The 15,829-nt window shown below is 39.3% G+C and overlaps 1 protein-coding gene across 4 annotated transcripts in view; it reads right to left on the bottom strand.

Annotated features, from left to right (window-relative positions):
• LOC139994505 (pseudouridylate synthase RPUSD2) overlaps positions 1–15,829 on the bottom strand; it is a 172,737-nt gene that overhangs the window by 155,839 nt on the left and 1,069 nt on the right. For all 4 annotated transcript variants that reach the window (XM_072017229.1, XM_072017233.1, XM_072017231.1 and 1 more), the window contains exon 2: positions 15,584–15,802. In XM_072017229.1, coding sequence (XP_071873330.1) covers positions 15,584–15,802 — 219 coding nt within the window. The remainder of the gene's footprint in view (positions 1–15,583; positions 15,803–15,829) is intronic.

The raw sequence follows: 15,829 nt of genomic DNA, 5'->3' as shown, positions 1-15,829 counted from the left end.
GCAAAACAAACCGAGGCCAGACGTCCACGATATATTACGATACGATCTATCGATGCCGACTATGAAGTTTAAAGAAAACGAAACGTCGAAGTTTATTTCGTAATTTACAACGATACATTTCTGTTTCTAGGTTTTCAAATTACCGTTTATAATAAATTACAATATCTTTCGATATCGATCGTCAAGTCCGATGAAAATATCGGAAAACGTCCAAGTTCACTCTGGAAATTATAACAGCGAACTTTTCTTCCTAATGTTTGAAATGGAGCAAATCAAATCGGCAGAATCTCATCAAGGTTGAGAGCTTGAAATAGTCGACACAAATGGAAGAGTTTCGAATTAACGTGCACGAATCGTGAGTTAGTCGAAAAGTAGTCGAAAGTTGACGACAGACGCAGGCTGCTTTCCAAACAATTAGAAAAAGTTAAGCAGCACGCGAACTGTTTAGTTTAGCCCGGATAATAATCCTTACGTGTACCAGAAGAGCCAACTAATTTATAGCGTACCACGACCAGTTTTCTCGACACGACGTGCTACAAATTCGGCCCCGTTGCCACGTATTTAACGACTTACGAGCGAACTTTGGTCTTCCCTTGAAAACTCCGCTCCTTGAGATTCTTCCAATTCGCCAAGAAGGAAAGTTGCGGAAAAAGAGATGGTATATCATCCTGACTTTGGAATGAAATCAGAGATTTTTACAAATCTTTTTTATTCGCTCTACAACGGGACAATTATTACTGCGTCGCGCGTTAAACCTTAACAACGACTAAGATTTTCGTTGTCAACTTTATTATTCCAGTTAGTATGTGAAATAATTCCTATGTTGAATCCTAACTGTACAAGAACCGAAATGTTTGATTACACCAATTGAACAATTTTAGCGAGAGAAAAACATTTTTTCAAAATTTCCCAACAATCCCATTTAAAGACAAACGGATCTTTAAAGTCTTTTCTGAACTGGAACACCTGTCCAATGAAACAGAAACAAAGCGGTAGGAACGGCAGTAGACAAACGAGTAGAATTTTTCCCAGTTTTCCTCCCGACTGACCATTTTTTTTTTTTCCTCTCCCTTCTTCGCTCCTATTTCGACGTTAGAGCTGGTCAGCCTTGCAGGAGGTGCGTCAGAGGTGAAAGTGGCCCGAGCAAGTCGCGGTCCAGCGATTTCTGTGGATTTTTTTATTCCCCTTTGCGGCCTGGTCAGCGTGAGATACGAGAACCAACTACCGCGAAAACCAGATCAAAAGTTTCTTTTTTTCCACTCCGCCCTCGTATTCGTTTGCATAATGCAACCGTGTACGTTTCACGGCGGACACGTTCCTACGATTTTTTCCAACGAATCGTCTGCATTTTCGGCCTTAATTTATTACGCACTCGTAATTTGAAAAGTTAACCGGAGGAACAAAGGGTATCGGAATCGAAAATAGGAGGAAGTAATCCTAACTTCGTTAAACGAGACTCGATATTTGGTCGCAGCTCGGTGAAACACGCGATGGAACGCGACACGAAATTCCCTCCGTTCGAACCGCGAACTTTCGATCGACTTCCGCTCTACCGGAAACCGCGTTACGATATTTTACATCTTCGTGTCTTCTATCTTTCTCAGATTAAACGCAAAATTCCCATTGAATTAAGGCTCCACGAACGTTATTGGATATTCCTCGAAACAAGGTAAACGTTTGTAGAATTTCCAAGCTTTGACCTAATTTTTATTTTTATAGTACAATTATTTGATAAAATAGAGCATAAAATTTGTACCAAAGATGTCACATTGGCAGATACATAAAAAGATAAATAATAATCCAGAAATTCTCCACCTATACACACGCGCGCACACGCACGCACTCGCCTCGAGTTACACCAAATTAAATTACATCGAAAAATCTACGCAAACGCAGAAACAACATCGATACCATAGATCAGAACTCGCATTACGTACGACAGATTATAAATGTCGCGTGTACACTGATTTTCAATTTCCAGATTCGTTTCGAAATGCCGATAGAGAGGTCTGGACATATTTTATCAGCACTTTTGCACGAGTCTCCCCCTGTTGTCGAGAAAATCAGCGTTGCGAGCCGAAACGCGGAGTTAACAGCCGATCGTTCGCCGGGCATTATCGCGAAGGGAAATCGCGACAGGGACGAGCATTCTGCGTGCAGCAGCCGATAAGACCGGATTTATTGTGTCGACGAGCGACTCGACGAACGATTCTCGGCGTCGAAACAACGCGTTTAATACCGAGCGATACGTGGCCAGCGTGAATGCGACGATAATTAACAGGCATCTCTGGACGCTTTATTCGTCGACGACGAACGTGGAACACATACGAGACTATACGCCGCCATTGTACCCGTCGACGTAATTAAAACTCGGACGACGTCGAATGTAAACGTTCGAGTGCCTCTAAATACGGTAATTCCATCGCTAAATGCGGACTTCTTTCGGTCGGTACTCGTGAAACCAACGGAGAAAACATAATGGCACGGTCGACGGGAAGATGAAAGGTTTCGAGTCGAATCGACGCGAAACTCGATGGCTAGTATCGTGAAATAGGATAGCGACGACGACTCCTGGGTTAAAAGAGTTTGTTACCGGTGGTTGTTCGTGTTGTCGAAGTTCGATCTATGCTAATAACTTGCACGACGAAAGCTGATGTCGTAGAGGGTGAAAGGTGAAACTGTTGGATTCCCAACGTGTGGTTCTGAGAAATTTTAAATCTGGGCATTCTTGAATTATTGATAAGACAGCCGTGAAATCTGAACTGGTAAAGCTGGAATCTTGAATATCGGTTTAAAAAATTTTAATACTGGCGAATTAAATAAATACGTTCCTATAGAAATAATACAACGAAATATATTAGGTAAATGAAATAAAACGTGACTTTCTATTCTATAAATTTAATTTATATAATAATATAGTACTTAATTTATATAAAACTGTACCGAATGCGTATGATATACAAAAATATATAAAATAATGAAATTGAAGTATTCGTTACAATATCAACTGTGTATGTATAGGATCGAAATATGAATTTGCATAAACATCTTCATTCTAGTAATAGCACACGCCAACACGTAATCCAATTCCGTGAAGGAAATGAAAGTTCTCTTTAATAGCGAATTTACATTCTTCAACGACGTCTCGAAGATTTTAAAGCGATCAAAGGCGACTATTTGATAAACCGATGGAGCCATGACTCTCGATATCTTACAGCTTTTGGATGGCTACGTATAAATCGGGCCGAATCCGGTTCTCAGTCGGAAGTGTTTCGCGTCCCCTGGCGAACGGAGCTTCGAGGGTCTCGTAAACTTGCAAAACCCATGCATGCACCGCTCGTCGTCTCCTAGTAGCGTAGAATGCTCGTCGTACAGAAATAGTTGGCCGAAACAAAGCGAACAAGAGGAATCATCGTGTGGCTTGCGTGTTCTTTGACGCTGTGTCTTCGGCCATTCGTACGTCTAGCTTAAGCAGATTCGTGGGGATAACATACGTGGCGACAGGAAGCGTCTCCGCAGAGGAAGACGCTTCATTTTGATTCACTGGTCAACCTGGACGTACACTACCACCCAAAAACAGCCAGACCCTTACTTAATTTTGATGAAATACATCTCAATTATAAAATTACAGACGCAGATTTCAAACTTTACAATATGATCTGTCCTATTTCACTGAAAAAAAAATCGAGAGGCAGTCGGTGAAACGTAGCGAATTGCGTAACATTTTATTCTATATAAAATGTAACTTATATTTACGTTTCCATTTTTTCTGCACAATTGTTTTTTCTTTTTTAATAAATACAACTCGATTATAGAATTTTATAATTCGAAATTATTTAAATACACCGTAGAGATAATAAATACTTTGTCTTCTCGTCACGTGAGTCAGTCTTCATTCTATTTAATGTTCGGTTGCGTAAGCTTAAATGTGAACTCAAGAAATTAACAATACCATACGAAACGTCGAACGTTTGTAATCCAACTCTTTTACCAAGTATAGTTGTACGTACTAATGTAAGATACATAAAAACTCAAGCGTTCCTACCTTTTACATTCAAAAATGCAAATTTCTTCCTCTTTAAATAAGCAATCGCAAACTTTTGAACGGTAATATAGTCTCAACAGCAGCGATCTAAAATATCGACCGCTTACGTAAAATCGTGCTACACGTGCTACAAAATTCACACTGAAATATTCGCATTCAGACGTGTTCAAAGTCAAACATTCAAATCCAAGCATCTCGATCAAATTTCAAGTTCAAATACCGATATCAAAGATTTCGATTCAAATGTTCAAATCCAAGTGTTCAAGTTCAAACGTTTAAAATACAAATGTTCCAATTTAAATTTGCGTTAAACGCATCCGTTATCAAACGACACGTGACAGATCAGATAAGCAGAAACAAAATGCGAGACTGATTCTTCTCTTGTCACATTCTGGTGTATGTGTTCATAGACGAATTGTCGACGGCTGCACACAGTGTGGAGAATCGTGAGACGTCGCCGTATCTAAGACGATAATTATAAACCGACACATCGAGTCACGGTAGCCGACAAAGGTACACCCTGCGATCTATTTTGTGCCCGCGAACGCGTTCCATCGCGTTAGTTCCGCCGCGTTACGCACGTGAATCGACGTAATCGACGGAACGCTGGTTTACGTCCGCGCGAAACGATTCACAGCCGGGCCACTCGTTATCGTTATTTTTAATCCTGTTACGCATCGACGTACTGATTTTTCACGTATGGCATCTGCCTCACAGGAAAAAGTAGATCGAAACCAGAAACGACCGCAGAGACACTAACTTTGATCGAAGCAATCTGCTAGAATTTCTTATTGTAGAGATGTAAATATGTGAAATTTTTCGAATTTTACGATTGGAATACGGTCATTTATATAAATTTATATTCTTACGGATATAATTAAGAAGGTGAATGAAATCTGTTTCAAATCAGTTTGCAAATATTTTTTTTTATCGCTTATTACGATTGATAATTGAAATTAATCGTCAACTAGCATAATTCAGGTTAAATCGTTCATAGAAATAATACGTTTCTTTCCACGCGTTTTTTCTTCTCATCTTTAATGCATTTACAGAGCAAGACTGGTTCTCGGCCAACCTGTTTAATAATTAATTATTTATTTATTATCCATTTATTAGCGACCCGACCCGTACCATACTATTTATATTACCTATATAAGAAAGTAGCGATAATTGGCAAGTCTGGCTTTACCTTAGCCACGAAAAAGCGCGGTAATATATCAACCGTCGTTTATCTGTTAATAGAAATTGTCGTGTCCACAAGACGTTTATATTGTACTAAAAGTATATCAAAATTATACACTCTGAATCTATCCTTGCTCGTAAATTATATACGTCTAGGTTCGTCGAGGCTTAACTATCTCTCGCAGTAACTATCGAGACAATTCTTGTTCCAAAATTACCCGAGACGTTTGGCATCCAAGATAAAGACATTTACGATATACAAGCATGATCTTACATTAATGTCTCTCCTTTTACCACACGTAAATTGGCAATTTCAAAACGTTATAATATTCGTTCGTATAACGTTCGAACGTTCATATTATATCTGGAAAAGCCGGAGATTTAAGAATTAAAATAGAATTCCAAACAATAGATGAATGGCAAAGAATCTTCGTAGATCTATCGATGGCGATCAACAATCGTTCGACGATAATACCACCGTAAAACTCCAAGCAAAACGCGTACTTTTGTGCTTTGTGCTCTTTAACAATTAGCTTCTACAGCTTGAAATTTCTCGATATTCGCTCGATCTACTCTTTTCATGTCAAAAAGGATCGTTCGCGTAAAGACGTTCTACGTGGGATTTTCGAATTTCGATAAAATGACTGAACTGGTAGATTGGTGCAGCCGATTTGCGTATATAACAATAAAATGAATAGGCACGTGACCGTGAACGGTTGCGTTGCGAATCGTCTCTCGTGTCTTGTTCAGGAAATGATCAGGCACTTTTTTTAGCGATTCATCGTCATCACCTACCGTACGAAGCTTCTATATTCGTCTATATACCGGAACAGATGCCATTTATTGCTCACCCAGCGGCTTTTATCGCTCTTTTCCCCGTACCCCGCTAATCGTACGTCCACGAAGACGAGAATGATACATTAACGAGAACGATACGTCCTAAATTTGACAATTTTCTTACTTAGCCGCTCATCTTTACAGATTCATTTTTAATACAAAAAATATATTCCATTTTCTTTATTAGTTACTTTTTATTACGAAGAAATTTGGTCGCTCTCGCCGGTAAATCAACGAAGGTAATCTCGTATCATTTGCGTTTTCACCAGTTTTCAACTTTCCCTTCGAATATGGCTCGTTTCGGTCTCATTGTGCGATAATTTACATTCAAATATCCTATAAAAGACATTATATCACGCCAATTTCCATTACTATTTACTTTTCATCGCAAGAATAACAAATTTCATTTTATTTTCGCCGAAAAACGTTTCGTAGTTGTTGCGGATGGCTAACTTCCCCTTCGGAGACAGGCGCTAATTTCTCTGACGGTCGGCGTGCAAAAGAACTCGGTGATTCTCGTAAGTTGCACGAAAACTCCGGTTGTCCCAGATCGGGGCTCGATTCGAAGGTTAAAACTCGCAACCAAGGAATGATCTCGATTCGTTTGGTCGCGTTCACTCGCTTTTACTTCCACGCGTTTATCACCGACACTCGATTCAGCCGCGAATGTACTTCAGCTGGTAATTAACTTCAATTACGAGACGCTTTTACACCCTTCACCACCCAACCCTAGCTCCCCTCTGGCCCACTGAGATTCTATTTTTGAATTAGTTACCTCTACAACACGCTACGCGCGACTTATGAATAATTTAACTTGTGAATTATTCATGGCCAGAAAACTCACGATAAATCAAGCCTTAATTGTATACCCGATACGCAAACGGATAAAAACGGACGCGTTTCGCGCCCTTATCGTCGAAACCAGCGGGCATGTACTCGGCAGAAGTACGTTCATATAGGTTTCTGCTTACTTTTTACAGTGGCCTGAATCTTACAAAGATCGTCAGACGGAAATAGACAGTATCTACATTTCGCGTAACTTTTTTGCGAACGTAATTCACGTTCGACTAATTTAAGCCTCGTAATCAGGCTCCTTTGTCGTTTGAACGTGAATGACCGCGTTAAGGCAACTATCGATGGTACAGAGCTCGTCAAACCGACTCGTTTATTTATCCAAACACACGACAACCGACCGTAACGCGTACGAATGAAGATCGTGGACTAGCTTCGATATATTCGCTCTGCTATTATCCCGCAAAATTCCTATGATTATTTATTCGACGATGAACCAGCAGGAACTGCTACAGGAAGGTTCTATCGAAAAATATATTCTTAATCTTTTCATAAAAGGGAGTATATGTATTAGTAAAAATATTTCCTATTGTGTATAACTGGACATTGTTTCATATAAGAATTTACTCTTATAGTTTCTAGATAATACGTACTCTACGTAATGTTTCAGATTTTTCTTATATACGTATCGCAAAATACAGTTAGTAGGCTAAGATTCTACTTCTCAAAAATGTTCTAACGTTATCGACGGACGAGATCTTACGATCGCGTCCAAAGCATAAAATCAACGACATTGCGTCACGAGATGCGCATATGCGAAAGAGTTAATAGACGATTTAATGGATTCTGTGGAACGTTTACGAGCGACTATAAGAGTTGTACGCAGGCATGAAAGGGATGAAAATTGGAGTGGTGGTAACAGTTTCGGTAGATTAAAACGCCACGGTACTTGGCGCATTGTGGTCGGCAGAATATCGATAAGGACGCCTGCACAATTTTCGGTTTTATCACTGGCAAGCTTGTTCCCAGTCACCGTGACGTGGATCAGTTAACGAAGTACCCGGCTCGGCGACATTACCCTGCGCTCGATCGACCCGAGCCAATTTCCAATTACACTTTTTCAGCCTGAAACTGCGCCTCGTCCCTGTTCCGGGACGAGCCTAGAAAATCGATTCGATTTTGCCCAAAGGTACGTATGGCTTTCCGATAATGTTGCCAGGCTTTCGTTTCCACATGTATAGAATTCACGGAAAACTTCGCATCGAATCTTTACAATTTAATCAAATCAATGTCATGGATTCCGTACCAATGTATGGAATGTCTCATCAAGATTTAAGCTTCTAAATATCTTCGATAACATTGTGTTCCAGTCTATTTTCAATCGCGATACACGTTTGAATACAGAGTCCGTGTCTAATAATTCTGAAAATTAAGCATCTGCCGTCCGTACCGTACCACTAAACACAAACCAGACATTTTTCCAAGCCTCGCGTTCCAACAACGAACGAGATGTATATAATCTCCTAAATAATATCGCTCAAAGAATCGCCGATTAATTAACGACGAAAAATATATCACATCCGAGACAAACGTGCATTATTATTCGACAATGTTCCGCGTATACAGAGCGATAAAACCGCGTTATTTACTGCTACCCGGTACCTATAACAAGGCGAAACGCATCGCCAAACTTTATGGGCCAATAAATAATCTATTTCCTCGAGCCTTAACACGTATGTACCGCGGGTATATTTCTATTTCTCGTACTGTATCCGAGGCAATACACAGAGGGGACAAGAATGCGCCGCTGTCTATGCGTTCACGGATGCAGAGCACAGAAGCTCGAAATAAGCCGCAGCTGGAGCTGTTTAGGCCTTGTGTTTCTCTCTTCTTCTTCCTCCTCCTTGTCCGTCGCATCATCTTCGCCTATTGATTTATCTTTTGGCAATATGTCCGGGGATCGTTCGAAAAGATTGTCAGAGGCAACCAACACAGACTGGACATTGCCCAACGTAAGCAACCAAAGATGATTTATAGAGGCCGAAGGTAATAGTAATGTCGAACGCGTTGAGAATTGAAGCGGCATAAATCTTCGTTCCCACTGTACAAGAAATATTCACGAAGCTCGACTGCTGCGAGAACCAAACGTCTCGTTGCAAAGCTAATAAGTGTATTTTTAACGACGGAAATATATTTAGCTGACCCTTAAGCTAGAACAGCGAGACAGTCGCCACCGGAATCGTCGACTGTCGGTGTACTATCTTAAAGGTGCGAAATTTGTTACGATTTATCGCGTAACGTTGACATTATCGCCTTACCTTGGCAACCGAAAATTTCCCTCTTGCTTGCGAACCTACGCTTATTCCGCGCTTCTATCTATGGGTAACAGGGCTACCCGCATACCCTGAACCTACGTACGTACTCTTTTCATACACCAAATATACGTGAAACGATAGTTTTACTTCTATACTTTCCTGAAATTTTGAACTTTCATTTGAAAAGTAAATATGCGGTAACAAAGCTGGCGTTTCGTCAAATCTCACGCGGCTATTTGTTGCTTGGTAATCTCTCTCATTATCTTCAGTCTCTTCTTTCCCAAAATTCAAATATCGTTACTGAAAATCGACCAAAATATCCGGATATTTATGAACAGCGGTGTAAATACACGCGGATGCATGCGTTCGACGCTCATAGAACATCCTGCCTTTACAACGTTTGAAAGATAGCTTGTAAAACACGGATAGGCTGTAACGCGGTGGATTAAATACCTGGTGCATGGTTAAATCGACGATTAAATCAGCGCGGGCTTCTATTATACCGGGCAACTGCTTATTGTCTTCGATGATATTATTAGAGGAAGGCTTGTTTTTTAAATTAAACTCGCCTCGGATGGCTGCACCGAAAATTGATCGACCGTGAATATCGTGAATATCGTGAATTACCCTGATGCGGGTGTCGTCAGGTTGGCGAGGATGGCTCGTTGCCGCTAACGTTGCTTCGCGCGTTTAGGTAAGCGATAAACGTTATCGCCGATAAAGGGAGACATGCGTCCGTTTTATGAGCGAAGAAGAAAAGAAGAAAGGAAACACGTCTTAAACGTGAATTTGACTCTTTTCGATCATTTTTTATAAAACGATTTGAAATCGCCAATGTACGTGAAGCTATGGAAGAATAATTTCAAAAGCTCGTCCCATTTTCTTCGATCTCTTTCTTTTTATTTAAAAAGAGAGTTTGATCGATGAAATATACATATCTTTGAAATGTAAGGTTTAAAGTTTAAATTGCAACTCGTTATCGTTAATTAGTTATACGAAAAAGATATATACAGAAAGTACACAAGAAAGCTTTTAGCTTTTAGCGAAACATGAAGTTTTAATTACTGTAAAATTAGTACGAGAGCCAATTCTAGAACCTTTTTAAAATCGAAATCGATATCATCGCTATTTTGAAAGCCGAATTATATTTGAGAAAAAATTATAAAATAATAAACGAAAACATATATATATATACATGATACAATCATGATATAATTTATCAATTAACTAATACTGTGAATTCATAAATTACTACGCAAGAGAGCATCCATGGTATATATTACGGCACTTGTGGTAACGTAAAAAATTATGCATTTAAGCCGAGTATGTCGAATGGCTCGACAACCTGCAACTGGACAAAATATATTGACGTTTAAAGCTAAAAAGTCCAGATTGCCTCTTTCTTCGTATTCCTCCTGAGTACGCTTCCCTTATATCGTACCTTGAGAAGAATCGCTAAAGACACGAGTTACGGAGAGGTCCGCGTTCAGACCTGAAAAGCTCGAGGATAATAAAATCTGCTAACGAAACTAATTAGCTTTCGACGATCCGTCAACGTGCCCAGGTGACCTGACTAGTGTTTCTAGCGTTGAACTTTTAAAATTTATCAGAATACCGAGTGACAGGCGTCGCAGCCGCGACCATCACCCCAGACGCGATCCAAAGGATATATTTAGTCGAATAGGAGCGGTACGAACGGGGCGAAGAGTTTCTCGCGTAAGTGCCGTGCAACAAACGCGATGCAAAAGTTTAATGGGACGTTATTCCGAGGAATAAACGATATGTTTTAGCTCGTAAAATAAGAGGAGTGGCGCGACTAGCCAGGATATTTATTCATTACTAATGTTGGCACCGGCCACTGGTGTCGACGATTCGATTTTAATCGGTACAGTTTAGAAAATACCTCTAGCTATCTCATGACCGAGTACGCTAAATCGCGAACGGGAACGTGGCCGAGAATAATCCCGGCCGAAAATATTGACAGTTCGATTTCTGTTCGATCATCTGACTCGTGTATTTGTGGAGCAAACCAGCAATGTTCTCTCTACTATAGACCGATAGCAGCGTCTAAAACGAGTCGAAAGGAACATGTATTTCGACCATATGGTTCAAATTACGACGAGATCATCTTTCTGGTTAATTAAACGAAATCAAATCGCTGCTAATAATAGATGAGCGAAAGCTGCACAGAACGTACATCATCCATAATTAATTTAAGAAAACTTTTCATCATATCGAAATGTTTGTCGATAGAAGTCGCTTAAACGATGAAATGTTCAGATATCGGAGTACTAATGTATCGAGGTATCCAACTATCGTAAATATTTGGATATTTGAACGTTTCAGTACTAAGATGCGGTCAAACTTGACTTATTAAAATATAAAAGTGCCGAAAAGTAGGATGATGAAGTACTACGGTATTAAAGTACCGAGTGTACCTTCGCTGGTATTCACGAACAAAAACAAAAATATTTCTGTAGGTCTGGCGAACTGTTTGCGAATATCTTACAAGCAGCGTCCACAACAAAATCGTAGAGTAACCGTAAAATGTTACAAACGTGTTTTGGTAACTGACCCGCTGCTTATGACTTTATGACTATTGGAGTATTAAAATATCAAAGTATCGTAGCACTAAATCATCGAAACATTGGCCATTCAAATATCGTAATACTATTAACAAATAAATTATACGGCAATCAACATCCAGAATAATAACAAACGAAGTTTTCGCAAAGGTCAAATATCTACAAACCACGGCACGCAGCATGCAGTCCGATTTAATGGGCACATTCTCGAAAGAGAATGACTTCTATTTACGAGACCCAGTGACAAGTAAATATGATAAATGAGAACGTAACGATAAAACTAGTGCTTGGCCAGTAACGCACAAGATAAAACGTAGCGGTAGAGACAACAATGTATACGTATGTGACTGTGTCGAGAATAACCTGTTCACCAATGCCGGCCGACCCGCGAGAAGGAAAGAAGCTGACTCCGCGAAGACGTGTATCTTTTCCAAAGAAGGGAGAAAAGAGGAGCGAGAAAAGAGAAACGAGGGAAGCACGGTGGAAAGATAAAAAAAAATAAAAGGGGTGTGTTGGAGAAAAATGGCTAAAAGTCGGAGGAACGACAGTCGGAGGATTTAAAAACGAAAAAAGGTCGACAGAGAAGTTTATTATATTCTTGAATAGCGTGCTCTCGGGGGCCGAGGACTCGCGGAAACACGCAATTTTCATGATAAAGCAAACAATAAACCGTGTCCTAGACGAAAGCGTAATAAAAAACAGGCTGTCGTGCAGAGTGGACGGTCGCTATTATGAAAACCATTTAATTTAAGAAAGGGCGCCGTTATTAATTTACCCGATGACACTCGGAACATCAACAAAGAAAAAGGGAAAAAAGGGAGAGAAAAAAGTAATGATGCCAATGCAATGGCATTTGGGATGGGACGCGATTGAAAAGAAGCAAAGGTCGGGTCAGATTATTATTAAAAAGGCACCAGACGCTGAATGAAACAGGATGAATGGAAGAACGGGCTGAAACGGGATGAAAGGAAAAGCAACGAGTGAATTAAAAACGACGAGGAAGTGGTCAGAGGCAGTAAATAAATCAAGAAACGACGCGAAGAAATTAACTTGGTAGGAGAACAGAGAAAAAGAAAGGATAGATCAGAAGTGACAAATTTTCGGTATAAAGCAAGGAGTGGATGAACTTGAAAAGGAAACAAGGAAACAGGCAGAAGTAAGGAGAAGCGTAAACAAAGGACGGTTGACTGTTTATAAAACTCTACGATGAGGAAGACGATAAAAAGCAACGGTATGAAAGAAGAGGAGGAAACAAAGGACATAAACTCGTGTCAACGAGCACGAGAACGAACAGGAACAATCGAAATTAAAAATAATGTTCGAAACGCCGGACAGACCGATGAGTGAAATAACAGAGGAACGTAAAGCTGGCAGAAAAATAAGGAGGATAGGGAGAAGGAGAAGAATGGCGGAGAAAGCGAGAAGGAACGCGCGGCAAGAGGACGATCAGTCATTCAGAAAGACACGAAGGCTGCAAATAACTCGTACTCGGTGGTACCGGTCAAAAGCATCGGCGGATGTGTTATGACGCTCGTCCCTCTTCTCTCCGCCATGTTTTTAACGATCCTTGGTGAAACGCGGACAGAACGTACGGGAGTAAAAAGAACGAGAAAAAAGAACGAGATCGTTCTACACGCAGAAAGAATCCTAAATCAACCAGGCTCGTTAACGTCACGTTACCACTTTTTATTACACTTAATCCTTCCTCCATTGAATCGGGTGTTTTAATTCGCAAATTTTTTGTCGTCATAGCAAACTTGAAATACGTTGAAGATCGCGATAGATGGAAGCAAGATAAATCGAACGCGTTAGATTGACGAAAACTGAGGTGGAGCGGGTTCGAAGCGGTTGGATCGAGTTACAACGAAATGAAAAGAATTGAAGTGAATTGCAGCGAGTTAGAGCGAATAGAGAAGCAGATTGAAGCGAGTCGAAACGAGTATCAATGAGTGCGTTAACCGGCTACTTGGGTCAAATCAAAACGAGTAGCAACGAGTTAGAACAACAGGATAGAACGAATAGAAGCAGATAAGAGCGGCTTCAAACGAACAGAACAGATTGGAACGGATGGTTGAAGCAGATTAAAACAAAATGAAACCTATCGAAGAAACTTGGAGCAAATTGAAAGCTACTAGGACGCATCTACAGAATACATAATTTATAATTAAATACAGAATTTGTTCACGATAGTAATAATTATCGATATGTAATAAAATATAATTTTCCTCGTAGGCTAGAAACAATTCTGCTGGAAGAACTATATTTAAAGTGGATTGAAACAAATTGATTATAAGGTTGAAGCGAATCGAAGCAGATGAATGTAAAGTGGAGCGAAATTGAAACAATTCAATACCAAATAAAACGAGAAGTTCGAGTAGAAGTTAAACCACGTGATCAGAGCTAAACCATTCGACGAAGATAAAAGGAATTCTACAGTGACCTAAAAGGAATGCTTGATTCGCTAATAACCTACTACGCAACAAAAAGATCTACGAGGTTCGTGTATGCCATCGCGAGGTCTCTCCCTTTCGCTCGCCTCCAGTGTTGTAATTTTTAATCATAGCATCCGCGTGAACGGTTCCTATGTACAAGACGAGAATGTGGATTTCGCTATACGGTGAAAGTAACGGGTCGTAGACTTGCATCGTGGGAATGTCTCGTGAAAGGGATGCAATTATTGTAAACAACTCCTTTATAACAAAATCCTCGTTATTAATACGATTACTTCTTCGATTTCATACCAATTTTGCTCTTCAAATGTTAATAATTCTTTTGCTTGTTGGAAAAGGAAGAATAAAATTCGGACTAAAAATTCGGAGATTGCAGCAAGCAACGCATATATCTCATTGGAACTCGAAACAATAAACACGCGTGATCTCTAAAATTATTGGTCTGAATGATTCAACAGTGTTTTCCTTAAAAAAAAAAGAAAAAAATAATAATAAAGAAATAAGTCAGACTCCGAAAAGTCGCGGTCAGTAACGCAAAATAAATTTCGTGATCCCATATTTTTCTATACCGTGCACGAGCTTATTGTAGCTCGTGTATTAAGAACTTCCCGTGTAAATCTTTTACGAACTATGCTTTTACGACTCTTCCTAACGTCGTACGAAATAAATATACGATCTGAAAAGTATCACTCTCGCAACTAACAACATTGATAATTTGTGAAACCTATATTGATAGCCATACACGAGTCATTTTATGATATATTAACCTATTAATTCGTAAAACTGAAGCAATTTATAGTTGCGACAATATAAATAAAAAATGTATTCAAATTTTTTAATATATTTTTATACCATAAAGGAAAGAAAGAAATAAAACTTTTCATAATTCAATTAGTTGAATTTAAAGAGTAGCATTCCCTAATTTAAAAACTCACCATTGTATACAATGTGATCGTATTTGCATATTATTATTATATTTTTATGCAATTTTCAATGAAATTTTGGTCAATTATTATTAACTTTGTCATATATTGAAAATACGTTAATTATTGTTTTTTTTTTTTCTTAATTAACAACTTCGTTGCTATCGACGCATGCTTTGTATCGTTTTAATCATTTACGTAATACTACTAACGTAACTGTTGCATCTCTGCAAAATCACTTCGGAAAAAGAAAGAAGAACGACAGTGAATAGCGTATCGAAACGTTATTTAGAACAAAAGGCAATTTTAACGAGATATAATTCCACAAATGAAGTAGCCGAATTTTTTAATACTAAATGTGTCGAACCTGTTTTTTTTTTAAATATACCGATATATTCGTTTAAATGGATCACACTGCAGATATTTAACTGACGTAACAGCAAACTCGACTTACCTCCTCGTCCGACAATGGTTCCTCGTAATCCGATTGCGAACCCTTGAACACAAAGATGCATTCCGATAAATCCAATTTGCGCGCATTGCCGAACTGCGTCTGTCGATCCGTCAACTGCTTCACACAAGTCGTCTCTAACATATTCTTCGTTCCTTGAACCACAATTTTACTACGAATGTTGTGGTTTATATGTGAATAAGCGTTTTGTACTAGAACATTCTGCAACGATAAAATAAATATCTTCGT

The sequence above is a fragment of the Bombus fervidus genome, chromosome 14 (assembly GCF_041682495.2).
Source record: "Bombus fervidus isolate BK054 chromosome 14, iyBomFerv1, whole genome shotgun sequence".
NCBI classification, from domain to species: domain Eukaryota; kingdom Metazoa; phylum Arthropoda; class Insecta; order Hymenoptera; family Apidae; genus Bombus; species Bombus fervidus.
This window is presented reverse-complemented; position numbering and strand designations above follow the sequence as displayed.